Source organism: Monodelphis domestica, chromosome 5 (genome assembly GCF_027887165.1).
Source record: "Monodelphis domestica isolate mMonDom1 chromosome 5, mMonDom1.pri, whole genome shotgun sequence".
Classification (NCBI taxonomy): domain Eukaryota; kingdom Metazoa; phylum Chordata; class Mammalia; order Didelphimorphia; family Didelphidae; genus Monodelphis; species Monodelphis domestica.
In genome coordinates this window covers 1,531,894-1,550,404 of record NC_077231.1, presented here as the reverse complement: position 1 = coordinate 1,550,404, position 18,511 = coordinate 1,531,894, and the positions used below count along the sequence as shown (strand labels likewise).

At 44.5% G+C, this 18,511-nt stretch overlaps 1 protein-coding gene across 7 annotated transcripts in view; it reads right to left on the bottom strand.

Moving 5' to 3' along the window:
* Window positions 1–18,511, bottom strand: part of BICD1 (BICD cargo adaptor 1) — a 204,353-nt gene that overhangs the window by 103,997 nt on the left and 81,845 nt on the right. For all 7 annotated transcript variants that reach the window (XM_001377041.3, XM_056797372.1, XM_056797373.1 and 4 more), the window contains exons 2-4: window positions 15,983–16,195; window positions 6,921–7,073; window positions 1,006–1,440 (exon numbers count right to left, since the gene is read on the bottom strand). In XM_001377041.3, the coding sequence (XP_001377078.1) occupies window positions 1,006–1,440; window positions 6,921–7,073; window positions 15,983–16,195 (801 nt within the window). The remainder of the gene's footprint in view (window positions 1–1,005; window positions 1,441–6,920; window positions 7,074–15,982; window positions 16,196–18,511) is intronic.

Sequence of the window (18,511 nt, the reverse complement as noted above, 5' to 3'; positions counted from 1 at the left end):
GGAGTTCCAATGAAAAGCCTGGGAGTCATTTTCTTGTTTTGATTATTTAAAATCACATCACTGACCCTTCTGAATTGTGGCATCAGAGGCTGTCACTTTACCGCCCCAAGCCCGAGTTTTCTCATTTGTTGAATGGAGATAATACCTGTATTACCTGTTCTGCAGTTTGCTCTGATTGTCAAAGGAGATAATTATAGGAAGTGCTTTGCAAACTTTAAAATACTGTGTAAATATCAGCTATGATTCTTGTTCTTGTTCATGTTATCATTATCTCCTTTTTGTCATCTTTTTGGATGGGGTTCTGATAGAAATGGCCTGAGGACAATTGTTTGATGGTTCATTATCTATGGATAATGGGCAAGTGGATAATAACGATATTAATGTTATTATCAGCCTATTTGTATTTGCAGCAGCATGCAACAATGCTTTGTAGCAGGTCCCGATCACATATTTATTGGAATCTCCAAACATTCTCCTTGAGGCAACGTCTAAATACATTCTTTATGCAATATTTTTCAAGAGGTAGACTTTGTTCTACGTACATTCCCAAAGTGCTGTTAGGATAAGCTTTTGGATACAACAAGGAACTACACCAAGTATCCCAAGGGTGGGGCCTTCTATTAATGATATTGGCTAGCAGGGGATTCTGCCCACCATTTGATGCCCAGCTGTTTCCAGCACCACCAGCAGGCACTTGGTCCCTTTACTCACTTTGTATGGGAGAAAATGATTCATTCTTTTTCCTTGCTAAGAGCATTAGACAGAACAGAACACATCTTTGGCTGTCTGCACCTGCTAATTTCATCTTTTCCATTTCACTCTTGTTGCTGTTTCTTCAATTTATAGGCAGCTATGCACAGTCCTTTGTTAAAGTAGGAACTTGTGAAATCAGAATAGCAACAAGTAGATGTGAGAAGATGAATAAGAAAGTCCTGTTGGAAAGAAATTCTGGGTACAGACGTTAGATGGAGAAGTCCTCCCACACAAACCCCCCAAACTTATTACCTGCATAAGCTGCTGCTTCAGCTTCTGCATTTCTGAAATGTTAAGCTCACTGAACAAGTCGGAGACTGGGTGCAGACTTTCTCCTTTCCTTCCCGGAGTCCGATAATCTCCATTCAGTTTCACGAGTGGCCCGTGGATGTGCCCATTCATTTTGTCATCATTGTTTGGTTCACTCCCATCCTCTGCAAACTTTTGTCCATCCACCGAAATGTTGATGTGATTATTGTACACGCTTTCATTGAGATTGATATACTGGGAGAGTTCTTTCCTCAGGTTGTTCTTTTGTTCTCTTTCGTTTTTTAACGTCTCCAGGACTTCTTCTAATTGGCGCTCAGCAATTTCTTTTAACCGGATGGCATCTTCCAGCTGACTATTTAGCAACACCATCTCTTCCTCAAATCGTTTAATCTCGTGCTTTAAGCCTTCATACTCCACCTGAATTTGACAGAACAAAAAACATCTATTAAACTAAAATTTGGGTCTTATAAACCTGCCATTAAGGATTTGGTAGGCTCTACATGCTTCAAAGTCTTTCCAATGACTACAAGCCTGAAAGACCTTGGTGTGCATTAATGGAAATGGCATATATAACCTTTCCTCTAAAGCTTTTCATTGTATGTTTTTTCTTTAAAAGAACTTTGACATATCATACCAGGAGACTGTAAGTCAATTATTTAAACCTGTGTGTAAATTAGTGAAATTGTTAGAGGCTCAGCAGTATCTTCCTTTCTAGATGAAGTGGTAGACATGTCTACAGCCTGGAGAACCCTTCTGTGATAGCTGAGGATCTGCCATAGAGCAAAGAACCCCATCTGCCAGATTCCCCCCGTAGACTGAGATGAGTTGACCAACTAGGAGAGTGTTAGCTCTTCAAAAGCAGGAATCATTGCTTATTTCTTTCATTTTGACTTTGTATTGGCAGAACCTCACATAGTATAGCACACGTGGTAGGTATAGAATTGGACTGGTTTGAGCTAAGAAAAGTGGGAGCATAATTAGCACTTACATATGACTTTTTATTAATATATATTACTTACAGAAGGTAGAATCTGGGTCCAAAGAATATTGAGTCTTCTGGGAAAGTGCCTACTTGAATAATTTGATCATAACAGCATAGAAGAGAGGGATGCCATGGAGATATATTTACCAAACTCTAGTTACCTGACCAGAATGAAGCTTGTTGAAACTAAGGAAAGCCCCAGACTGCCATATAAATTGGGATCCTACGTTGTCTTTACCTCTCAAAGATACTAAAGAAGAATTCCAGGTTCATCCTTATGTCTGAGCTACAAGAAGCACCATGAATCCTTGCCCATTTATTCAGCACCAGCTACTAAGGAGCACAAGGGAATCCAAATTCCCCATCCCCTCACAGGCCCATCTTTCCATCCTCGGAACACCCACCATCCTTGGCTTCTATTTCTCTCATGTATTATGATAGTCTATTTTAGGTCATAGACATTTATGTAGCTGTATTTTTTTGTCCTCTGGGTAAACTCCTTGAAGCTCTAGCATAGCAATCTCGGCACTCAGAAAGCCCCTATTAAGTGTTTGCTGAATAAATGAGCAAATGAGAATGCAGGGCACAGAACGAAATTCTTAGTGCTCCATTAGAGGAGCCCCCAGAAGTCCCCCATCCTTTGATAAGCCCGCAGGAAGCAACAGGGAGATTTCTTCAGGAGTCTCAGAGTAGTGAAGGTCTTAACTGAAGAGCTTCTAAGAAGGCTTGGTTTCAGGGGTTCAGGCATAAGGCTGGCTTTTCCCCTTTTCTTTTTTTCCCTTTTTTATTTTTCCCCTTTTCTTTTCTATGAGTCATGAAAGCATAAACCTTACTCAAAGCCAGTAATAGGGGTAACCCCCCTTCTCCTCACATTCCTATGCCTATTTCTACATAGCCAAACTTACACTGGCTATATGCTAATAAGGGAGACAGTGTACTTTGTCTTATTAGCAAAAGCCTCTCCCAAACCTCCTCTCCAGATAAAATATCATTTCTCTAATCGGGTAGCAGCTTCTATAGGATTGGTGCCCGGAATGTAAAACATTCGACAACTATCAGGGCTAATTAGAGAGTGATGAGAGCAATGCAGCCCAGACTGGGCATGCAGGGACTGGCACATAGAAGACATGCTCCAAAGAGACCATATCGAAGGTGACGTCTGGAAGCCAAGAGGGCAGGCTGAAGAGTTAGACTCATGTTGACGTTCTTTCAGAGCAATACAGCCTCCGATTTTACATGCTAGTCTAACATGGAGACCTAAATAGGCTGCCTGGGAGGAGCCAGAAAAAGAACTAAACCTGTGGGTGAAGATTATCTACTCTTCCTTCCGATGCTGGCTTAGCAGAAATCATTTTCTTCAGTTTGGGTGTAGATGAGTAGATAATTTTGTGGCAAACCAAAGAAGTCATGAAAGTGGTGTGAAGGTTTTTATTACTGTGATTGTTTTCGTTAGGTTTCTATTAAGTTCTGGAATGTGGGTACTTTTTATTCATTCTTCTAAGGTTAGCCCTAGGCAAAATGGTAAAAACCTAATTTTGTTGCAGTCTTTCTGGGATCCTTATTTTGGGTCCCTCGATGGTCTGGAGTCTTTAGTACTTTGCTCTAACCCTCCAAATGCTCCTTGCCCAGAAGTTCTCATTCCCTGAGCCCTACAAAAACCTGCCTCTCCCTCACTCTATCAAGATGCTGTCTGGGCTGGCTAATAAGTCTAAAATATCATGCTAAAATAGTCTAAAGAGACCTTTGTGGTCATTAGAAGAATAAATCATAGATTAGCTTTGCTGAAATGACAAGAGGCCTCCTCCTATAATCTGTGGTAGACTGAGGTGGAGAAGGAAGAGCCTGGATCTCATCATCATTGACTGACTTCTTCCAAGCCCTAAAACCATCTTACTCTCACCCAATTCTTCCCACCTGTTTTCAGATTTTTTTTACCTCCTCTTCTTCCCTGGCCTTCCCTAATCATAAATCAATTCCTTCTCCAAGATTGCTAGAAAAATGCCATGCTTGGACTTCCTTCTATTAGTTAAAAGAGACGTTACTACATTTGTCTAAGAGAGATCTTGAATGCTGTTGGTTGCGATCTTGGAACACCCCAAATCATACCACCGAGGGAGATAGTTGAGGGGAGAGCTCCATTTCAGTGGCTCCATTTCTCTGCAATATGTGGGTGACTGCTGATACCCCTCCTGGCTAGCCCTCATTCTATTTATGAAAAATAGAGTGAAATCAGCATCCAATGAGATGTGGAGGAAGAACTGAACTTTGTTTCTGTGTTAGAACACATGCTGCAACTGGATCAGAATTTTTATATTCAGGGAGTTTTTTCTTTGTCTCATTTTGAAATATTATTATGCTTTTATGGAATAAATATTCAGCAACTAACCCGTGAATAGCTAAGGTTATGGGGAATTCAAAGGCAAAGAAAAAACTGGCTTCATTTTTCAAGAGTTACATCTTAATCTAGTAACTTGATTTTTCTTATGTCTATTCTTTGGAGCTGCAGTTTCCTTAATGGTCACGTTTTCCAGCTAATGCAAATCCCTACCCTTCCATGCTTCAGTAGATGCTGAGGCCACAAACACTTATAACATGGTGACCAATGTCCTGGCTAAGCTGGGTTTCAGATGATATGCAATCATCACTGGTCCCATACTGGCAGCCTTGGCAGCATGGTGCAGCCTGCCATGCTTTGCTCACATCCATGCTACAATGCCCAGAAGCTTATCAGCTGTCCATTAAAATGCTAGAAAACAAGCGGGTAATCTATTAATACGGAGCAAAACCCATTTGCCAAGAAATCTAGACTCCCGGTGTGATACGGAGCCTTGTCCCTTAGTTTTGATTACTGGTGGCTTTCCTACATGCACTTGATGGTTCATTCAGGAAGGAACGCTTCGAAGAAAGAGCTATTGCAGAGAAACCCGGCACTGTCCCATTTGTACATGCATAACTATACTGACTTATCAAAGACCAGGCTAGAATGACCTCTTTGGCAAAGAACGACAACATAATTCATTGGCTACTGGTTTGGGGAATTATCGTAGGATGCCTAGAAATAAAAGTGAAATTAAAGAGAAGTAGAACAGTTTAAATATTCATTTATTTATGCTGAATTGTCTATTGCTTTCCCATTTTCCAATTGCTGTTAAAAGAGGAAGAAAGAAGCAGAAATAGTCATACAACGGTTACAAATTACAAATCCGCAGACAAACAAAACATGCTAGTTAAGAAGTACTCCTGGGAAATTGGAGCAGTCTTTCCAGGGTGCCTTGATTTGGCCCTAATTAACCCTTAGGGGAAATAAAGTCTACCCAATTCATTAACAAGAAGGAGGCTGCAGGTATACCTTCAATGAACTGCAGTCCTTGGGAAACCCTCAGTGTTGCCAATGCCCATCTCTCACTGAGGAGGTGGGTTTTTCCCGAATTCATGGTCATGTTTCATTGGCAACATGAGGATTTCCAATGGACTGGCGTGAGTGCTTTAAAAGCTCTTCGTGTTTCTGTGTGACTTCTTCTGTGTGACTCCCAGAAGTTTCTGAGGAACACTGAAAAGGCAGACATAAGATGCCATCGTCTCTCAGTGCCCATAGAGAGTCCTGTGCTTTCAACCCTTTGAGTGGAACAGAATGAACACTGACTGCGGTTCCAGGTTCGATACTTAGGTTCGATCTAGCATTAGCTCAAAACTGTCCTTCTCCGCCGTCTCCCAACACCAAATTCTTAAAAGCCAGTGCGCAAGTATCCACTGGCTAAAGACAGCATTGGGCTATGGGGTGTGGATAACCGAGGGGTAGGATGGAGCCAGCTTCTCTCTCCGTCCAGAATGTCACCGTGGCAGCACTAAGACCATCTGGCTGCTCTTATTAGCCTCCTTCAAGATTTAACATTATTATTATATTATTACATATAATATTAACAAACTTTTTCACAAACGGCATCTTCAAAGAAGGTCACGTCCATCATTGTGAATCTGACAAAATAAACGCATCAAGGACACAGTTTCCTAAGGAAGAGACGTTAGATTAACATATTTATACATGAGTTATCATCTCAGTCAGGCTAGAAACGAGACAGAGAAATCCTGCCCATAGAGTCAGAGACAAACAGGCGTTTTTCTTCTCAATGGCTCTGACCGTGACTTTTACTCCTTAAACTCTGCTCTTGAGATCTCAGATTGGAATCGTTTTAATAATGAGAGATGTTTCCACTTGCCTAACCATATGTTCTTCTACTATGCTTGGAATAATTCCAAATGTTTATAGAAACAAGTTTGCAATCGACTTGAATTGCTTTATTTCTAGCGCTCATGCTAAGCTCTCTTCAACAAACTAAAGTTGCTTAGTCCTAAGTTACGATAACAGAATGCCATTCGAGGCATCGTCTGCCTCCCCGATGTCTAGTAAGCCATACCACTGCCATTTTTAAAAAGTGTCAGGAATTGTTATTTTATACATTTTGTAGGGAAAGGAGTTCTGTTATATTTAACTCGTTAACAGAGCAAGAGACTAAAAAACTCTAAGGCTCACCAGTGCTCTCTCCTTCTATAGAAAGCACCCTCTGGAAATGTTCCTGTTTTACGTTCGCCCAACCGTACACCAATTGGTGGGTATCCTTCGAGGATTCACCATCTTAACGAACGAGGCCAGTCCTCACATATCAGTTTACTAGCAAGATGATCCTTGAAGACCTTCTCACTTGGGACAACCTCCACCAGCAGCCCATGAGGAGCACTGGAGGGGGACACTGGAGGGGCAAAGACCTGTTCACTTCAGGCAAGAAAAAATAATGGAAAATTTTGAGAACCTACTTATCAAGGCAGGAAAAGGTCAGTTACTAAGGAGTGTAAAGAAGTAGCGCTTTCTTCTGGATCGTAACTCTTCAATCGCAAACCAAACCAAAGCAAAGCCTACCTGGTTCTGTTTCAGTGTGGACACCAGTTTCTGTAAAGTAATATTTTCCTCTTCCAGTTCAGTGTAGTCCTGAAGGAGGCGCGTTTCTCGAAACTTGTACTCGCGGATCTCATCCTTCATTCTTATTCTCTGCAGCTCCAACACTTCGTTATTCTGAGAATTGGAAGCAAACAAACAAACAAACAAACTTAGAAGTTGCCCTGATTGCTTTGTTCTGAGGGCCTACGTGTAAGACGGCATCTCAGGAAGTAAAAACGAAATGATGACCGTGTGAAAGATGGTATTTAAATAACTCGGGTTTTGTCTATAACGCCTAGAAAGGACATGTGAACAAGTAATTGTAACTTAAAAAGAGGTCTCCTTCCTCCATTTTATAATAGGCGTGGTGGGGGGTATTTCTGCAAAGGAAAAGTAGCTGTGCTTTTTTCTTATATTAGTCCTATCTACTGTAAATACAACTGGCAATTTATGTATTTTCGTATGTAGGATTACCCTTGCCCATCACACTGTTTGAAAAGAACATTTAAGGGTGTATTTTGCCCCCCCCCAATTTTCCCAAAACAAATACCTAAAAAATCACAAAGATTGAGGAAAAAGTTAGAAAGAAAATGTAAGCTCCCTGAGAGTTGAGGCCAAATTGAAGCAAAAAAAATCTATAAAGCTCTGTCCTGGTTAAGTGGCACTGTTATGTCTGCCGGTGTGTAGTTTCCCGTCCTCGGTTTTGACCTTCTCAGGAATTCTGACAGCTGGTAAAGTTAATGGAGCATGATATTTCAGAGACGAATTAAAATTTCATGACAGGAGAGAACGTAGATGTGGGCAAAAAGAATAGTAAAGAGAAACTGGGGCCAAATGAGAGAAAGACATTCAAAAATTCCTTCAAGATATTCATCGACTGATAAAAAGAGTAAAATTGATGAAAATCCAAGTTGGTGATTCTGTGGTGGAAACAAGTAGTCTAACATGATATCCTGAAAAAGCGGTGAAAGAGTGAAGAGAAGAAATATATCCACATGTGTGTTCATCTGAATATGTTTGTACACACTATAATTATGCTTGTGTACACTTTCTTTGACTATGCGTATTTGGTTCTCTGTTACACGGGGCAAGATGGAAGGGAGAGGTGGCACATGTTTGCTAGTTGATAAAAAATATTTTCATTGTAAAAGCAAATAAGTAAATGAGAGAAACAGGGAAGGAACCATCCCGATTATATACAGGGGATGAGTTGTTTACCAAGTAAGGTAGAGAGGATCATTACAGGAAATAAAATGTATACTCTGGAATACATAAAATCGAAAAGCTTTTCACCCAAACAAAATCAACAGAGGTAGAAATAAGAAGGAAATAATTGCCTAAAGAAAAGTCTTTGCACCAAAATTCTGATAAAGCCCTGATACCCAAGATCTCTAGAGAACGGATTCAAATATATAAGAACAAGACACTATCCTAAAGATAAATGGCTAAAGCAGTTGTTGTTTTTTTAACTTATTATTTTTCAGTTACAAAGAGAAACAATTTTTGGAAAATTGTTTTTTAACATTTTAAAATTCAGATTTTCTTTCTCCCTTCCTCCCCTCCCTGAGGTGATGAATAATCTGATATAGGTTATGCCCATACTTCCACGTGATACATATTTCCATATTGCTCATGTCATGACAGAAGATATATCACACAAACAATAGAAATCTCATGAGTGAAAGATGGCACGCTTGATTTGTACTCCAGACTCAAACAGTTTCTTCTTGGTTGTGTATAGAACTTTCATCGTGAATCTCTTTTGGTTATCTTGGAGACTTGTAGTCCGTCACAACTGATCACCATACACTACTTCTGTTACTGTGCACGTGGTTCTCCTGGTCCTGCTCTCTTCACTTTACATCAGTTCATATAAGTCTTTCCCGGTTTTTCTGCACTCATCCTGTTCATGATTCCTTATGACATAATAGTACTCCTTTGCAACCATAAACCACAACTTCCCAATTGACCGGCAATTGTCACTACAAAAAGCACTGCTAGAAATATTTTGGTGTAGGCAGGTCTTTTTCCCTAATCTCTGATTTCTTTGGGCTACAGACCAAATAATGGCATTGCTGAGACAAAATGCATGCATGGTTTTGTGGCCCTTTGAACATGGTTCCATATTGCTCTCTAGAATGGTTAGATCAATGCTTTCTTTAATGTAGTTTTGTGCCTCCATTTCCTTTTGGCCTATTTTGGTTTTTAAGAAGACTGATTTGTTCAGTGAATGTTTTCCCAACTACTGAGTTTTTCTGTCAATTCTCTTATTATTTGTTTTTTAAACTAAGTTTCAAGTTCTCCCAGGGGTTCTTTTGGAGCCAGACATCCTTTCATACTTTCCTTTGAGGCTTCACATGTTTCCTTTTTTGGTACTGTTGGTACTGTTGTCCTTTCCTGAGTTTGTATTTTTGTTTTCCCTGTCACTCAAGTAACTTTCTATAGTCAGTTGTTTTTGGTTGTTGGTTTTTTTTGTCTTTTACTCATTTTTCTAATTTTTCCCCCTTGTTACCTTACTCATATGTTGAGGTCATTCTTTGTTCCTGGAGTAGAAGGTTCACTGCTCCAAACCTGCAGAGTATTCTTCTCTAGTACTTAGGGATGGACCTAGCTGCCCTTCTCACAGTGTGTCTGTTGAGAAGATGGCTTTGCTTGCTTACTCTGGGGAGGTTTATAGCTATTTTGTCCAGCTATATTCAGCATCTCATTCTTCTAGTTCCCCTGTTGTTTCATGGGACAGCCTGGTCCCCACTCTGCTGCTTCCCTACCAAGTAGCCTAGCCTGTGTTGCCTGGGTCATTCTCTCCTCTTACCCTAGTAAGATGTGTTCCTCCACCTTTCCTTTGTTTTAAGACAATTTATTTTCTTTTTCTCTGGGTGTGGAGGGATCACAGGAGTGGAGCAATCTTTACCCTGCCATCTTAGCTCCCAGTATACAACTATCCAAGTAGTTGCTTGAAGAAAGAGAAAAGAACCATATATTAATCTTACCACAATTTGTTCAGTCATTTCCCAATTGAGGGACACCTCATTATTTTCCAATTTTTTTGCCACCACAAAGAGCATGGCTATAAATACTTTTGTATAAGTCTTTTCCCCTATTAGCATTTTGGGGTACAAACCCAGCAGTGCTATAGCTGGATCAAAGGGCAGATAGCCCTTTAGGCATAGTTCCAGATTGCTCTCCAGAATGGTTGGGTCCATTCACAACTCCACCACCAATGCATTAATGTTCGACTTTGCCACATCCCCTCCAGCATTCATTACTTTCCTATGCTGCCATGTTAGCCAATCTGCTAGGTGTGAGGTGATACCTCAGAGTTGTTTTGATTTGCATCTCTCTGATTATAAGAGATTTAGAACACTTCTTCATGTGCTTATTAATAGTTTTGATTTCTTTATCTGAGAACTGCCTATCCATGTCCCTTGCCCATTTATCAATTGGGGAATGGCTTGATTTTTTGTACAATAAACTTAGCTCCAACAAGGCATATTTTTATATATTCTAAAGGAATTTGTTTTGGTCAATTATGAATATCTGTTAGATAGAATGCTTTTCTTTCCTTTTTAATAGGGTGAAGAATGGAATGGAATGAAAACAGGGTTCAGTTAAAAAAATTTTTAATAGAGAGGTGTATTTGGGTGAGGGTACTCCAAAAATGTACTGTGGTCTACACTTTCAGTTGAGGTCACTGAATTATTGGTTTTACTTTGTTATAAAAGATCAATCAGGGAGTGCGGGTAATCTAGAAATATTTTAATGTTAAAACAAAACATATCAATTCAACTTTTTCAAAACATGTAGGCAGACTATCATGTAATGGACCAGAACTATTTTAGAAGTCAGCCTCAGATCCAATCCACATCAAGTGACATAGATCTGCAACTTCTTTCTCTATGAGGAGACTAACAGGGAGGAAAAGAGGACTTAAATACTTAACCACACACATTCACTCTCAAACCAAGTGATTTACTAGAACCCCTTTGTAAAAAGATATTTTCTAATCCCCCAAAGGGAACACTAGAAATGAAACAAAATATGAGAAACACAGCCATTCCCGGTTCTTTATTTTGTTCTTTTCTTCAAATGCTACAGAGGCCCAAAATGGTAGTAACATCTGAGAATCTGCACGTACACATTGAGAGCATTTGTCAACTCACTGGCATTTCTCTTAGTCCAAAGCTTAATAGTGGATTTACTCATCACAATAAGGGGGTGATAACCCTGTCTGACCTTGGAGTGGCTCTGTGCCCTCTTCCTCAGCACTGCTGACAGTTACCAAACAAACAGGAAGAGGGTGCTTTGAGAAGTGTCCCATGGAAGCTGGGCATTGGTGACCCTACTGAGAAAATGAAGCTCCATTTTAACGTGTAAACATTTCTGGGGTCAAACAGAAGCTCCAGCTGATGGCAATATCCTCTTCATAGATCACAGCTCTAGAGGAATAACGAAGCTTTAGTTTTCTCTGGAAGCGTTTCCAAGGTTTGAAAGCAGCTGCTTGACTAGACAGAGGTCAGATCCCGGAAACAGGAAAAGCAGGGCTCCTGCCCCGTCCTATCACAGCCTAGAAAGGCACACAGATAGAGGGAGGACATCCTTCATCTCTTGGTGCCTCTAGGGGCAAACACGGATCTAGGTAAGTGAGTATCTTCACTTTATTCTTGTTTTAAACCAAAATACAGACATACATTCAATGGGAACCAGATTTAAGACTGTTATTGAGACAAATATTGTCAGCCTTCATTAAGATAAAGAACCCAGAAAGTAAGTTCATATGTGATTATCATGTTAAACATATTCCAGGGGGTCACTTTTTCTCATTAAACATGTTGCTGGTATCCAACAGAATTTGTAAAATAAAGGAATGTCACATGAGGTCTCCGGGTAATAATCGCATTTATAGTTTTATGGTCCGTTTTCATAATCATAGTAGGATAAAAGTTAATATTTTATCATTATAATTACATAACAAATCCATTCCCTTTTAATTTGCAGCTGAGGGAGGGGGGCTAAAGTTACCATTAGAACGTCTGGGGAATTTCTTGTTTTTCCCTTTGTTACTGGGGAGTGAGGGGCATCCCTCTTGCAATCTTTGTCTCAATATTAGCTGAAAGCTGTCTCCTGGGAGGTGAAAACTCACTTAAGACCTGCACTATTCCTTTGAAAGGAAGACAGAAGAAGAAGCTCGGTTGTACCTGACTCCCTGGTGCCATGGAAATCCCACTCCTCAGTCAGCCTATCCATCGGGACTCCGCTAAATATCATTTAATCTGGAACCTGACTTAGCCTGCCTGGAGAGCGTGCTTGTCCTCAGAGGATAGATGAAGTGATGACTGTTTGATGAAGTTTATCCAACTTTTAGGACACTGAAGGAACTCGCGGCGTATGTCTCTTTCCTCTCTCGAGTTCCTGTGGCTGGAGAGGACTGTCCGAGCCTGCAAGATGTCAAGGAATTGTTCCTCTGACATGCTGACGTACGTTTGTGTCTATGAAGCCTGGCCGGACTCCTTTTCTCAGGGGCCTGAACCTAGATCCCAGCTTTTGGCCTCCACAATTTCACATTTGGGCATCAGTGAACGCAGTGAGGAGACGTTTCTCTGATTACAGAAAGGTCTTATCGGCACTCACCAAATAGAGTGAAAAGAAGAGCAGGCGTAGTCTGGTAAATGGCCCTACGAGTGCCCCACGCTACAGAGCATACATGATAGGAGACTCCAAGTCACGGACAAGTGATGGGGCGAGACTGGCAGAGGGATCGACTTAGACTAGTGAAGGTACGTGTTTAGACCTCCCCCTCCCGTTCCACCCTCCCAAAAAGGGAAATGTGAGCAACTTGAAGGGACTTTACAAGCCACCAACACCACCTTGCTTCTCCCAATGGACTGCCTCAAAGCTCAGGCGCGCTGCAATGAATCATTCTGGCACTGGAATCCCCCAACTCTCAGGAAGCAATTTTGTCCATTTGTGCCTCATTGGCAGCCACAAGCAATCTGGCCTGCGGAGGCTGATGACAGCTTCTACCAACACAATGAGAAGAGATGCAGCGCGAGCCCGTTGACAACAGTAGAGAGCCCTGATTTAGAACTCGAGATCCCTGCTGATTTCCCCAATAACCTATCGGCTCCAAGAAGGCAAGAAGGTGCTTGCTTCGTCTCCCCTGCACTTACGAAATGCTTTCTCGTTCCAATAGTTATTCCTTCTCCGTTCCTTCATGTAGGTGAGCCAAAAGCAGAAATGCCCCTGAGCAGTGATCAGTGAGACAGGAAAGTGCCAAGCTGGGAGCCTTGGCCAAGAAGACATCATACGACTAACTGCGAGCTGAAAGCTCTCCTGACTTCTTGTGCAAAAGAGAAAGGCAGGACTCACGCCATGGTCTGACCAGTAAGTCTTCCAGCTCCCCAGGAGGACTAATGGGGCCCTTCCCTGCCTGCGTCCTTGTTTTTCTGAGAGCAGGAAGGCCAGGCATAGTCCTTATGTCCAAATCTAATGACGGGCGAGAGTTTATTTTTCTATGCCGCATGTGTCTTCCTGTGTCTGGGATGTGAGCCAGAGATCCCATCCTGTCAGCTGCTTTGTCCTCAGGAAGCCTTTGAACAGAATTTGGATACCATACGAAGGGGACACGGGCTGCTTTCCCTCATGTGTGGCCTGTTCACCAGTGGGGGTGGACAGGCTGATGGACCACTTCTTAATTAGGTGGCACCAGTAGAAGGCATTTTGGGGTGGTCAAAGGAGGGGCAGGCTGCCTGCCCCAACTCGGGTTGTCCATGGAGACCTACATCTCTTTACAGATTACGACGCGGCTGTAACCAATAAGCCTCATGCAATCAATGCATCTGTGCTCCTGGCGAAAGATTAATTTCAGGAGAAAGTTTGTCCCAACATAGGCCGATTCAGGAGACACCCGTGTGCAGACACACACCCACACCCATAAGGAGAACGACAGAGGGCACTTTGGGCTCTGAAGGACGGGAACCTGCACCTCACAGTTCGGCGTCTGACACCCTTTTGGCCAAGGTTCCCAGCTCTGAGTGGCACCGACACGGTACCTGGCCTAACAGGTAGCTACAACCACGGCGGCTTTTACTCAGGGCAATCTGTTTTAGAACAGAAATCTTGCTGGCACTAAAATGCAAACAAATGTATTTAGTGCAAGCTATGTACAGGATACCCTGGAAAGAGTGAAGGAAAGGAAAGCACTAGATTCCGGAGGGCTTGAGGAAGTTTTCCTGTAGAAGGTGGACTTTGGTAGCGGGTACAGGCAGAGAAAATGCCCAGAGCTGAGACATGTAGCGACTTGTTTTGGAAGGAGGTTAGTCTCCCTGGATCAGGGTACATGTCAAGGAGTAAAGTGCAAGAAGACTGAGAAGGTAGGAAGGAGCTGGGTTATGCCCTTGCAAAGCAGACCTTTCCACAACTGTTGGGAAATGTTTCCTTTCACATCTGAATCCACCTCTCAGTAACTCCCCACTTTCCTCCCAGATCTCTGCTGCCCGCCAGCCCCCACCCCCACCCCCCAAAGGCTGGATGTCCATCGTGGGAAAGCCCTTCAGACAGGGATGCGGTGGGCAGTCAGGGGACGGGACCCTCAGACTGAAATCCAGCATTTGTCCTCAGTCAGCACTGGTTAAACATCAGCTGCAAAACCTGTCGTGTCAGCATTAGACAAACACGGATGGCAGCTTGACCAGTCACCTACTGGGCGTCCGGGAGCTGCGATATTGGACTAATTGGCTTCATGTCTCAGAACTGTGAGATCTACCTAACTGCCTGCGGTGAGCCTCCAGCACAGCACATCCCCCGTCGCCATGTTCTTGTTCCAGAAGGGCAGGGAGACGGCTCCCTCATTGCCCAGGGATGACACGGTGGACCGTGGGGAACAAGGCACCTGCACCCCGGGCTCTGGCACTGCAGAGGAACCCCCCAAACCTGCATGTGCCCTTCATCCCCTCTGATGATGAACACAGCCCCACCTGAATTGGGCCATGCCCACCTTCCAGGGTTTGGGGGAAGGTGAAGATCCTTCCAGAATGGGAGATGACAAGCTCGCAGACCCCAACAAATATGCCAGCCCTAATCTGCAGTGAGGAAGCTGCTCCAACCGCTACTCACACACCATCAGCTCCAAGGACGCCCCTCTCCTAGCCCCTTGGCTTGTCCATCAGCCCCAAAGCTGCCTGACTAGCTCCCAGACTACTCCACCGGCCATTCGGCTTTTCTGCCACAATAAGCTTCTTCTTCTTCTTCCAGTAAAACTCTTTTCTTACTTCTGGACTGGTCAGTCTCCGTTCCTGGGGTGAGACCCTGCTACAGACTTGGGTGTGTCTCTCCCACAACATTTACACACAAGTATCACGGCCTGCATCCTTAGAAGAAGCCTTACTTTTTAGACCCCTGCCCTATGTGGTACGTGTAAAAAGCACTCTTCATGGGCCTTTGGTTCAAACTCCCTCCAGGGCTCCACTGACCCAAACTGTCTCTCTACTCTTAATCTATTTCCTTTTCCCCCCTAAACCTTTACCTTCTATCTTGAAATCAATCCTGTGTATCAGTTCCAGGGCAGAAGAGTGATAAGAGCTGGGTAACAGGGGTTAAGTGGCTTGCCCAGCTGGGAAGTGTCGGCTTACATTTGAACCCAGGACCTCCCACCTCCAGGACTGGCGCTCTATCCCTGTGCCACGTGGCCGCCCTGCTCCTGATCTATTTTCCATGGCCAAGTTCCCTTCCTGACTGCACAGGAACAGAAGCTTCCTCATTATCAGGCGGTGACGGGAAACTCCCCTCCCAGCTATGGGAAGAAGACTCCCTGCCCGGCTAGTTTCCCAGCATCCTCCTCCAAATACTGCCCACGTGATGAAGGATGCTCTGGTAAGCTGCGCCGCCCCCACCCAGGGCCCCCCAGGCTGACCACCTCCATAAGGAGAGCACCCCAAAGCTGGGAAAGCCCCAGCCAGGTTGACTCCTGCAGCAGCCTCGCTCCAAGCAGCGGCCAGCCTTTGCTTGGATCTCCCCAAGGCAGCTTGGAGGGCTTCATCTCTGTTTACCTCTTTCAGATCCTGAACGATGGCTGTGAGTCTCTCGTTCTCTGCCTGGATGTTGGTGACCACAGTGCGGCTCTGCTTCAGCTCGTTCTGCATTTCCAGGATCTTCCCGAGGTAGTACGCCTCCTTGGAAGCGGACTCCTGCAGCAGCGTTTCCTCACGGGTCTCTCCATCCTCAGCCACTTTGCGGTGGATGGAAAACGACTGTCCGAATGCCTGCAGAAATGGAGAGCACACTGACAATGAAGCGGACCATCCACTCACCCACCGACTCCTCGCTACCTGCTCTGTCCCGCTCACTGGGCGGCGTGAGGGGGGGGGGGGGGAAAGGCACACGTGCCGTGCCCAGAGCCCACCACCAGGGATCAACAAACGGTCTGCAAAGGTCTACGGCGCCCCAACGGACCTGGTGTCCTGCCTGGGAGCCGCCGACTATTCACATCACCAGAGGGCCGACCCCTTGGGCCTTCCTCTCTCTTACGATGCATTCACAGGAAGTCATGGCAGAGACAGATGAAGAACTGTGAAATGCAGAACCTCACGTGACGAGTGCTTGAGGGTGGCACCCGCAAGAGAGTTTTCTGAGAGATTACGAGAGACTCAGCGGATGGGAGATGATGGGAGTGAAATGCTGCAGGATCACACAGCGTCCAGGCATCCCATGACAGGCCCACAGACCTAGAGCCGGGAAGGCCAGCAGAGGCAGTACAATCAATGCCCCCACTTGATGGAGGAGAACGCCGAAGCCAGGCAAGCTTCAACGACTTGTCCCCAATGGCTCGGGTGGCCAGCCTCCCAGGCACGAGCTCAAGCTACGCTCTGACTCCAGGCAGCCCTCCTTCCATGGCAGCGCACGCCCCACATCTACACCACAGGGGGAGGGCTTCCTGGGTCACCAGACTAGACCATGGAAGTCACTCTCCATCATAAAAACAAGGAGGAGGAGCAGCACCAGATCTGGAGTGGGGAAGTCAAATCTGGCCTCAGACACTTCCTAACTATGCTTCCTGGACCAGTCGCTTAACCCGGTTTACCTGGCCCTGGCCCTTCTGTCTTGGAGTTGCTACTAAGACAGAAAGGAAGGGTTAAAAAAAGATAAGGAAACAGACCGGGAAAGGGACAGAGATTCGCCCAAGGTCTCTACAGAGAGAACCAGGAGGGAAAGCCAGTCCTCTCCTCCCAGTCAAAGAAGCAGTTACCAGGGTGAAAACCAGTTCAGAGGAGGAAAGTGTTGGGCAAGTTTAGGCAGCAACAGAGTCCCGTCCATCCCTCGGGACACTCGCCAGGGCACAGGGGATGCGCCTGGAGAGGCAGGCTGTCTTGGAGCAAAGCAGGGAATTGGGCTCTATTATGCAGGCAATGGTGCCCTAACAAGCCCTGTAGGTTAAGAGGATGGTTTGGGCTCCGACTTTTGGGAGGACCTAGAATGAGGAAGGAGGGAGACTGACTCTGTTGAGAGATTACTATCTTAGCCCAGGAGAAATGGAATTAAGGGCTGAAGCTGCGTGGACCCAGTGGGAGTGGAGACAAAGGGGACATTGCCCCGACCTAATTAGCAGGATCCCGTGGCCTTGGCAAACAGACCGGAAATGCTCTCGGTCTTCACTAGGAACGTCCTCTGAAGATACCTTCAATGAACGAAAAATGGGCCACACGCCGGCCTTATCACACAGCCTGCCCTGACTGATAGCTCACATCCAGAGGGTGCTGGTAACTGTTGACAACCAGCAGCAGCAGCAGAGCCCCTTGGACACTGGATCTTCATTGCTGCCATTTTCCCCGCTACGTACTGAAGTCCAGACAAGCCATGAAACGATGCGTCGGGCTCTGATTGTCGCCTTTGCTGATGTTTGAGATATGAGCTTGCAGGACAAATTTAACAGTGTGACTGCTAGGAGCCGGCCCGGCCACACTTTAAGATGAGAGCAAGAAGAGCCAACGGGAAGGGAAGTAAAGCGTGGGGAACCTGGTTAGATCGAGAATAGCCACCATCCAAGTCGCTGGTTACATTTGGAGCTGAAAAGGCAGCAAGACAAAAACAAGGAAAAGGGAAAAGATACACAAAGAAAGGCTTACCACAAACTCTTTTTATCCCCAAGACCAGCAGGGCCACCATCTTTGAACTCTAACTGCTTCTTACGGTAGATTTAAGCAAAGATCTTAATTCTTTTTGTCGTCGCTTACCAAGAGAACTTTCTGATTCTTCAAGTGTTTCCTCACAATCCTGGTAAGGAAAGTTGGAGGCCAGACCCTGTTTTTCTACAGCCAAGACTGGAGAAGTAGGATCTATATTCAGAGCACTTTAAATAAACTGGGATAGGAGCCGTAGGTTGGGAAACAAGGAAAAACTGGAGCCAGAATTCTCATTCAAGTCGGCACACGGTGTTCGTGTGAATCATCACACGTATGAGTGTGTGAGTGTGTGTGCGTGTGTGTGTGTGTGAGTGAGTGAGTGTGTGTGTGTGAGTGAGTGTGTGTGTGTGTGAGTGCAGGATCATGGCTTTTAGATCGAGAGCTGGAAGGGCCCCCAGA